This window comes from Heterocephalus glaber, unplaced genomic scaffold (assembly GCF_053883595.1).
Source record: "Heterocephalus glaber isolate CG9 unplaced genomic scaffold, H.glaber_assembly_v1.0 deba00001258, whole genome shotgun sequence".
NCBI lineage: Eukaryota > Metazoa > Chordata > Mammalia > Rodentia > Bathyergidae > Heterocephalus > Heterocephalus glaber.
Window position 1 is genome coordinate 470,262 of NW_028258228.1, and position 9,446 is coordinate 479,707.

General features: G+C 46.7%; 1 protein-coding gene across 3 annotated transcripts; it reads right to left on the reverse strand.

Moving 5' to 3' along the window:
* Positions 1 to 427: 427 nt before the first annotated feature.
* Positions 428 to 8,900, reverse strand: Znf22 (zinc finger protein 22). Of its 3 annotated transcripts, XM_087211012.1 has the most exons (3): positions 6,680 to 8,899; positions 5,035 to 6,313; positions 428 to 2,831 (listed from the first exon to the last, which is right to left on the reverse strand). In XM_087211012.1, the coding sequence occupies exon 3, from the start codon at positions 2,743 to 2,745 to the stop codon at positions 2,008 to 2,010; it is 738 nt and encodes a 245-aa protein (XP_087067138.1). In that variant the 5' UTR covers positions 2,746 to 2,831; positions 5,035 to 6,313; positions 6,680 to 8,899; the 3' UTR covers positions 428 to 2,007. The 3 variants fall into 3 exon arrangements, with proteins under 3 accessions (XP_087067138.1, XP_021108131.1, XP_021108129.1); XM_021252472.2 differs by lacking the exon at positions 5,035 to 6,313 and having other exon boundaries at positions 6,680 to 8,900; XM_021252470.2 differs by lacking the exons at positions 5,035 to 6,313; positions 6,680 to 8,899 and adding an exon at positions 4,577 to 4,973.
* Between the last annotated feature and the right edge of the window lie 546 nt (positions 8,901 to 9,446).

Consider the following 9,446-nt stretch of genomic DNA (forward strand, 5'->3'; position numbering starts at 1 on the left):
AAGAGTTCTCCCTGACCAAGTCTCCATCTTTAAAGCCATCTAAAACCAGTCTCTCCAAGGATAAGATCACATCCAGAACCTTCCCTGACTTTCCAATACTGGAGGATTAGAGGCTGCCTGATCATCAAATAAGTATGTGCTAAAGTCTCCAGTCTCTAAAATCAGTGTGGAAATTCCTCCAAAAATGAGGATTAGAGGTCTATCTGACTCAGCTATTCTCCTGCTGGGTATCTTGCCAAAACAATTAAAAGCATCATATCACAGTGATACATGCACACACGTTTACAGAGGCACAGTTTGTTATAGCAGACAAGTTTCAAGTTTGAGGCGTTCAAAACAGGAAAAACAAGTGATTCTTCTAAATGTTATGCAGGTTTGTTTAGACCATTATAACAATTTTCAAAAGAAAAATACTAACAGAAGGCAGTACTATGCAAAATATTTTATTTTATGGATAACTGTAAATAATACAGAAGTGATTACAAAATACACCAAAAATCAGAATACGTTAGCATTCAGTAGAAATGAAAACCTGAGCTGAAAGTTGATCAGAAATGTGAGACACTTGGCACCATGTTGATGGATGTTAAGAAACATGTTTGGCCGAGGATTTAGCTTAGTGGTGCCTCGCCTGCCTTGCAAGCACAAGAACCTGAGTTTGATCCCTGGTAAGTGCAAAAAACAAAGGAAAAAAAAAAGAAAGAAACGTTTGCTAGCCTTCTTAAACATTTACTGTAATACAGAAAAAGGTAAGTTTTAAAGGAGCTACAATGCAATGACATATTCTGACTTTTGTTGTTGACAAACATTTGTCTAAGATAAACAGATTTATCTAAAGCTCAGTCTTGAAGACAGGGAGGTTTCTAACTTGTAGATTATTTTAGCAAGAAGTAAGCTGAGATTTTGTTGGTAAGATGTGGTTTGTTTATTCATGTAGATCTAAAAGGCTGGCTTAATTTTTCAGAGCACAAGAAAATGTTCAAAGAGGCCATGGGCGTGATGAACATAAATCAATCCCACCTCTGGAAAACAAGTGACACAGGAGTAACATCACGACAAATGACAGTATTGTATGTATAGGAGACTTATGGTCTAATTCCTCACTTTGGATTCTCTAGGATCTGTGATGAACACAGTGAAAAGCAGGGACATTCTTACCCCTTTAACTAGCAGCTGTCAAAAAAGTGGGGGAGGGAACACAAGAAAGCTAAAATAGATGGGCTCTGCTGATTATTACTGTGTGAACTTGAATACATTTCATTACATTGAATCCTGAGTCACAGCATGAGCCACTAGTTAATATAGTGAACTTTACAAAGCTAAGAGCTCCAAATTTGTTGCAGAACTTCTAAACTAATGAAATTAATTCCTTTTCCCTTTAACTGTTCCTTCCACATAAAGTCCTACAACAGTAATTATTTGCATGCCTGCACTTTCACAAATGTGTTGTGAAAACATGACGTTTTTCATCAAAATGATGCAGGAAGGAATTTCAAATGAGGTCAAGGATCCTATATTCTTTTAAAACATGTTTTCAATTCTTTGTACTCCAAGATACATTTAAAAAAGGTGGGGAGGTGTAGCTGGACTCCCATAGTTTCAGCTCTCATTAAACCCTCAATGTCACCATGCCAGATCCAGAATCAAAGTGCTCTATTATCAAGTGGTCCTAGTTCTGAAAACATATTCGCAGTTCTTTGTGCTCAATGTCACATAAAAACGAAATGAGGGCAGCTGAACCATGTAGCATCGCCCCAATGTCATTAAACCCCAATTCTCCATGCTAGGGCAGGATCCAATATCTAAGTGCTCTGCTAATAAGGGTCCCCAGTTCTAAAAACATTGTCTTTCTGTTCCATATCACACAAAAAAGAAACGAGGGCAGCTGGACCCATGTAGCATCAGCCCAATGTCATTAAACCCCCAATGTCTCCATGCTAGAGAAGGAATCAGTATCTAAGTGCTCTACTATTAAGTGTTCCCAGTTCTAAGAGAGAGATTTTATCTTTACTTTTTATTTTTTTTAAAAAGGGCTGAAGCAGTACCCTTTCCTTGGCGGAGACCAGCTGCTGACTTCCTTCCTGCCCCAGCTTTCCAGGAGGTCACTGGGTGAGGTTTTGCCCTGATGGTTTTAGCCCGGCCTTTCCGGGGCTTCTCTTCCTTGTGCACCTTCACATGCTGCCTCAGATGAGAGCTCTGGCTGAAGCACTTGCCACACTCACTGCACTGGTAGGGCTTCTCCCCAGTGTGGGTTCTCTGATGCTGAATAAGGTGGGAGCTCTGGCTGAAACACCGGCCACACTCACCACACTGGTAGGGCTTTTCTCCAGTATGGATTCTCTGGTGCTGAATGAGATTTGAACTCTGTTTAAACCTTTCTCCACACTCATCACATTTATAAGGCTTTTCCCCAGTATGGATCCGACGATGCTGAATGAGATTAGAGCTCTGAAAGAAACTTTTCCCACAATCGGCACACTTATGGGATTTCTTTCCAGTATGGATCTTCTGGTGTTGAAAAAGAGTTGAACTCTGACTGAAACTCTTTTCACATTCAATGCATTTGTAGGGTTTCTCATCCAAGCTTCTTCTCAGCCTGCTCAAACCCGAGTCGAAGCGAATGGTCATTCCCCATTTCTGCCGCTGCCGGACTATCTTGGATTTGCTCTTGTTCTCATAGGCTTTTCCTTGGCTTGAGCTCCGAGAAATACCTCCTTTTCCCCCTTTCGGTTTTGCTAGCCTCATGATGAAAAGCTGAATATATTTGTTAGAGAGTCTACTGTCTTCTGAACTAAGGTCTCATTTCCTAGATCTAGACAGTGCAGTGTTTTCTGTGTGGAAGAGAAAACAGTAAATTATAGATGATCTGTACCTCTTCAATTCACCAAAATTACATTGATATTTAAATTAAAGATGTGTTTAACATAAATGAAAACAAAGTTAATTCTGGGGGAAAATACTTGCAAAATAATTCTAATAATTCCAGAGGTTAAATTTAATTAAATATCACATTTTGATTGAATTTACCACTGGAGTGGTGAAGTAAATGTGATGAAAAAAAAAGTGATGAAGTAAAAATTTTTTTAAAGCATTATGACTGGTGTGGTGGCACACATCTGTAATCCCAGCACTCGGGAGGCTGGGGCAGGATTGCCAGGAGTTCAAGGCCAGCCTGAACTATACAGTGAAACCCTGTCTCAAAAAACCAAAAAAAAGCATGATCAAATGAGTATCCTAATTTGAAGGACTAAAAGGAGGAGGCAAGATAAAAAATGAGAAGATATAATTTCACCCAGTGTTTGTGTAATAGAATACAGTGGACCTTTGACTTAGGAACTCAATCAGTTCCAAGGGCTGGCTGTAACTAACATAGCTGAGATCTGGATGTTTACCTAGGTACACACTATAGATAACAAGAGGTAGATGAATCTTCCATTAACCTAATTAAACCAGACTGTTCATATGTCAGGGGGGTAGTAACTTTGAGGGTCCACTGCACTTTTATGTGTCAAATTTACTCCCACATTGTTTCTCATTTAATAGTGAATTAAGGTGTCCAAATTTGAAAGGCATAACAAATCATACATGATATATTCCTATTTATTCTTATTTGGCCACAAATAAATATGTATGGACTTTCACAGTTATACATAGTTAGCTGTACATAGCATAAACTGCTCTGAGAGTAGCTGGTTCTAGTAATGCAAGCCCATAGTCCCATCGCTATGGGAGGCTGAAGTAAGAAGGATCATAAATTCAAGCCCAGCTTGGTTAATTTAGCAAGAATGTAGCAAAATAAAAAATAAAAAGGGCTGGAGATGTGGTTCAGTGTAAAGGGCCTGGGTTTAATCCCCAGTCACAGGGGAGCAGGAAAGCTGACTTTGTAAATTTTAAGTTTACTGTGAATCTCGTGGATGAGCACTAGATGGGAAAAACCTCAGTAAAGAGATGAATTACTATTTTTATGGATTCTAATGACCTTAGAAAGAGGACATCCCAATGGGTTTTTTGGAGAGTAAAAACACCAACAGATCTTCTTTCAGGTAGGGATATGAAACTGAGTGGGAAAAGTGTGCTAAGTAAAACACACAGAAAAAAGAAAAAGTTGCAAGTAATTTTCCTGTAAAAATAGGATGGAATTTTTTAAATACTTAAATGTTGAAAATTTTCAAAGAAATTCATTTTATTTACTTTTATGGTTGTCTTGAGGCTATTTAAAATTACCCAAACATGCAAGCCAAAAACCAGAGGAACTCGAAATAGGTGGCAGGGTGGGAGACGCTATTCTCTGGATCTTGGGTCAGGTTGTAGACTTTAAAAATAGGAATAATTACCCTGGATTTCTTTGCATATAAGCACACAGAACAAATAGATGCAAATACACATCATTCTCCCTTGCCTTTAATTTTGTACGATGGACTCCAAGCTTAAGAGAGCACAGGGATATTTAATATTAAGTTATATATATTTGATATTCACTATAATTATGGTATCAATAAGGGCAAACTACATATAATATAAAGGTGCAAAGAGAGCATTTCCCATCCATTAACTCCATCAAATATTTACAGTCTACCTGCCACACAGGAGACATTGTGTTGGGTACACGGTGTCCAAAAGTACCCGTCATGGTAATTACGTATATATTTAAAGCACATTTTTTTTAACGCTAAAGCAGTCAGATGTGGCGGGAGACTCGAGACGCCCAGGTCCAGCACCGCCCGCGCCCTCCGTCGCCCTCGCTCCGCAGTCAGCCCGGCGAGGCAGGCGGTGCTGATCCCGGGGGAGGGCCGGGGAGGGCCGGGGAGGGCCGCTGCCAGCGAACAACCCGACCTGCGCGCGTCGCTGCACAATGGACGCGGCGTGGTCCGCGCGCAGAGGCCCGAACCCCCGGTCCGTTTCTTTCTCTTCTGGCCCAAATTCGCCAAGGCCTGCAAGGCCTCGCCCCGCCGCCCACAGCGGAACCGCCCGCGAACCCTTCTCGCCCGGCCGGGGCCACAACCCCAAAGCCCGCCACACGCCGCGCCCACTCACCTCTACCGCCACCACCCTAGCCGGGCCTCGCCCCCCGCCGGAAGTGCGGGCCGTCTGCCGCCACCGCTGCGGCCGCTCTAGGAACAGGGCAGAGAGACCCTCGATGGTCCCAGCTCGCTCACTACTGTCTGTCTCGCTGGCGGAAGTGCGGGCCTTTTGCCTGAGCGACCCTCTAGGGTCCCGGTCCGCCTCGTAGTTCCTACAGCCCACGCCGCTCCTTTCCCGCAGCTGGAACAGCGGCTGCTCTAGGAACCGGGAGGAGCACCGTCTATGGTCCCGGCCGTCCGCGCTTCGATCGTTGCGCTCCCTCCAGTTGCAGTGCTCTACCCTCCTCTGTCCCTCACTCGCGAGGACCCGCCTGGCCTCCAGAAGGATTCCAGGTTGCAGATATTGGGAAGTGGCAGACCTCCGCTTGCAGTCGATTGCCCAGGAACCCATCCCCTTGTGCATTGGACGCCGCAAACCCGTGAACCCCAAATGAACTCCGACACCCGCCAACCTGACCTGGAGGGCACCCCAGCAATGCATGGCTTGGCCGCCCCATCCGCAAATACCGTGGAATCTCCAGATACACTCGGAATCCAGCCCCTGTCACACTGTCCATGCCTCAAAGAGCTAACTTCCTCATACTTGGATTATTGCTTTGGGTTCCTGACCTTTCACGCCAATGATCTTAAAACCCAAGTCAGATCTTGGCATACACGAGTTCAGAACTCTCCAGGCCTTCCCACCTTAGAACAAACTCCAGCGGCTCAGTGACACGCACAGCCTGTTGTCTTGCCGTGTCTTTTCGTGCTTTGTGTCTACAGGGCTAACAACAGTGCCTGGCAATCCCAGGCACTCTTGTTTGTCCCACCAATGGCTTTGTAAGGTGCTCCGTTCCTTTCAAGGAGCTTTTCCGTCTGTGTTTTGGTCATCCAGCTTTGCTGTAGTCTCGGAAGCAGGGACTGTCACATCTCTCCTTAACCCTAAACCTCAAGAGTCCTTACTCAGGCTCTGCTTCCTGCTGTGCATCTGGCCAAGTGTGAAGCTGGGCCAGAAGTTCAGCTCAGTGATCTTGTGGATACTGTCTGGACGATTGTGAAGCTTAAATGAGATCATGGAAGGCACTCAGGACAATGCATAACACATAAGAAATGGAAGCCAGTAGGGTTTTTATCATTACAAGCTGTTGGTGCTGGTGGGTCGCGGGGTTGGGGGTGATGGGCAGTGGCCAGTGGTGTCAGCAATGGTTTCTCCAAGTTTCAAAACCAAAAATGATCTGCTGGGACTGTTCACTCTGTGTACATGAAAATAATAAACACTTTTCTAAAACACATCACGAGTAAGAGTCATGAATTAAAACTAACCCTTTCTGTGTCCCACATTACCCCTTTTTCCTCATACCTGAAGACAAGTGGGCCAGTCCCAGGAGGTGCAGATTAGAGACCAGGTGAAGATTTTAAGGAGAGACATGAAAATTAGGAGGAAGTAAAGGGGAGTGAGTAGTGACCCGGAGTGGAGATGATGAGAGAAGCCAGAGCCAGAAGAGACGAGGGAGTCAGAGGCAAAGGGCTAAAGGAGGAGAATAAACAGGAGGGGTTTATGCCCTCGAGTTATTTGTACAATAAACTATTATACAATAGTTAACCTCCTGAGTACTTACTGAGTGCTCAGCTCAGTTTGAAGCGCTTGCAGTGCCTGGCTTTGTGGAGTGTTCTTGGGTGTGGCTGCCCTGCTGGCCACCTTCTCTGGTCCCATAATCCTGCCTCCTGCAAGTGACTCAGCACCTCTTAGTGACCTGCAAGCCCATCTCACCCAGATAGCCTTTACCACGTGACTGGTGTGTATGGATGAGAGGTACCTCAGGCTCCAGGGGAGCTTTGGTCCCTGTCTCTGCCAGCTCTGGGCTCTTTCCCTTTGCCACCAGGCTAGCATGCACCAAAGAGGGACACTTCTGTCCACAAGTCCCTAATAAATTGTGATCCTGGAGCTGTCTGGCTCTTTCTCTGGTCTCACAGCACCTTCTTCCTTTGGCAGCTGGTTTTTACCCGTCAGGACCTGGTTTTTCTGAAACACCACTGAAAGTTACACATTTTTATAAATAGATCCAGGCTTGGAAGCCAGAGAGTTGGGGATTGTAGGTTATTTTAGAGCAAATGAAACAATCAAGAGCAGTCACATCTGTTTCTCGGAAAAGGAAAGAGAATGGAAAGACTGGAAGACACAGTTTGGGGTCCTAACTGCATCTTCTAGGGAAGCTGAGCTGAGAGAGGCCCCTCAGTGAACAAGGCCTGTCTGGGAAGCTGCCCAGCAGGGAGCACAGCGCCCCAAGTGCAGTGCTATTGGACAGGCTCATGCTAGGAAAAAGAACCCACTGGGCTGAGCAAGCTCCTGCCAAGGCGGCTTTCTTTGCCCATGGCCCTGTCCCTGCACCTGTCCCCATGCACGTGGTTGTGCACACACTTACACACAAACTGCCTCACAAGCACTGTCTCAGTGGGGAGGGGTGCTGTCCTGGGTCTGCACTGGCAGTGCTGACCAGCAGCCCAGAGAGAAACAAGTCTGGCCCCATGCAGTGACCAGTATGGTCCCTCTCCCCAAAGTGGACCCCTCAGCTCAGGGCCCCCGAGCAAGCGTCTCTCCTCCACGCCTGAGACTTTGCTTTGCTTCTCCTGGGCTCTCAGCAAAAGAATTCCCACTCCCACAGAAACATTCCTGTGACTGCCTCAGGAGGCTGGCCCATGCCCTGTTGCACACTGTGGCCTCTGGGCGCATCAACAGCTGGTTCCCTCCCAACCGCAGCTTGTGGACTAAATATAGCACATGCAGCCGGCTGTTTTTGTACTTGGAGCTGCTTGGCTCTGACCCAGCTTCCTGCACGGTCACTGCAGAGGGCCTGAGGGCATGGGGCTGCCACTCGCCTCTGCATCTGACCAGGATGCCCCTCTGCAGCTGTGGGCACCTGGGCCCCCACAAATGGCTATGTCTGGCATCTCCAGTTCCTCCACCGGTCACCTGGTCAGGCTGGGCCAGCCTCGGCCTTTGTTTCTGGGAGCTCAGGGGCCAGCCAGATGTGTCCCTGGTGCGTGGCTTTGTTTTGATGGTAAGGTTTTTAGCCCATTTTCTGGTAAACACTCCAAGCAGGTAGCACAGGGTTATTGCTGCAGAAAAACAAGCTGTTTTTGATCCCTCTGGTCATTTGTTCTGGACAAACAACCCTGTTTTTCCCAAGTTCAGTCCTTTTGCAATCATGTTGATCTTATCCAGTGATATTTATCACCCTTGTGGGTCCCCTGGGCTGGCCGGGAGGACAGTTCCACTTAAGACAGCACTTTGAGCAGGGGATTTAGCTCAGTGGCACTGTGCCTGCCTCGCAAACACAAGGTCCTGAGTTCAATCCCCAGTATCAAAAAAAAAGAAAAGAAATGACAGTACTTTCCCACAGGGATCTTTGCTTTACCTTGGATAACTGAACTGGGTGAGGCACGAGAAGCACATGGAGCCTGCTATGAACTGAACTGAGCAGAGCAGTGCCCCCCGAGTAGCAGAACCCCACCACTGACTGACAGCCTGATGTAAACCAAGCCGGTGCAGCAGTTTTCCTGAGGGCCTTTGATCAAAAGCCTTGCAAACACCTCCAAAGATTGCAGAAAAAGACATTTGCCCTTTTTCTGTGCAACTTGATAGAGATTTTTCCTAGCCGTGATATTCAGAAATTAGTTTTGATAATGTCTATTTCCAAAGTGACAGTCATCTAAAAGACCTTAAATCATACTTTAAATATTGCAAAAAAACAAAACAAAACAAAAAAACCCCCCAATATCCGACCGGGCTGGTGCAGACAGGGTTTCCTGCTCTGGTCACTTCTGGAGCCCAGGGTTGTGCTGCCCGGCAGGCAGGGCTTGGCCTGCCACACTGCAGACCTTGCCCAGGCCAGCACAGTGAGTCTTGGCCTCCTTCCCCAGCCACCTGGCTGTGGCTCCCCATAATGTCCTGAGGACAGCTCTGAGCACAGGGCTGACTGGGGCTCCGTCTCTGTCCCTGGGAGCTAAGCAAAGGCCTGAGACAAGGCTGCTACTCCGTTACCATCCAGGAGGGGACAAGAGTGGTCCCAGGCCTGAGGATGAAAAGCAGGCTCTGTGTCAACTTCTCTGGAGCTCCTGCCTGGTATGATCCCACCCTTTCCTTTGGCCCTTACTTGGAAGGTCCTGAGCCTTAAGTGCTGAGTCCGCTGTTCAAGTGGCCCTGCTGCTCGCCCCTCTGCAGGCTTCACCAGTGCATCCTCCTCTGTGTCTCGGGCCACACTGGCCCCAGGTAGGCACAGAAACCAGGGTCCTGTCAGTGTACACTGTGGCACCACACATTGTGGGATGAGAGCTTCCGAGAGCTGGGGCCACAGTGGACACACCGTGGGACAAAGACAAAGAAAG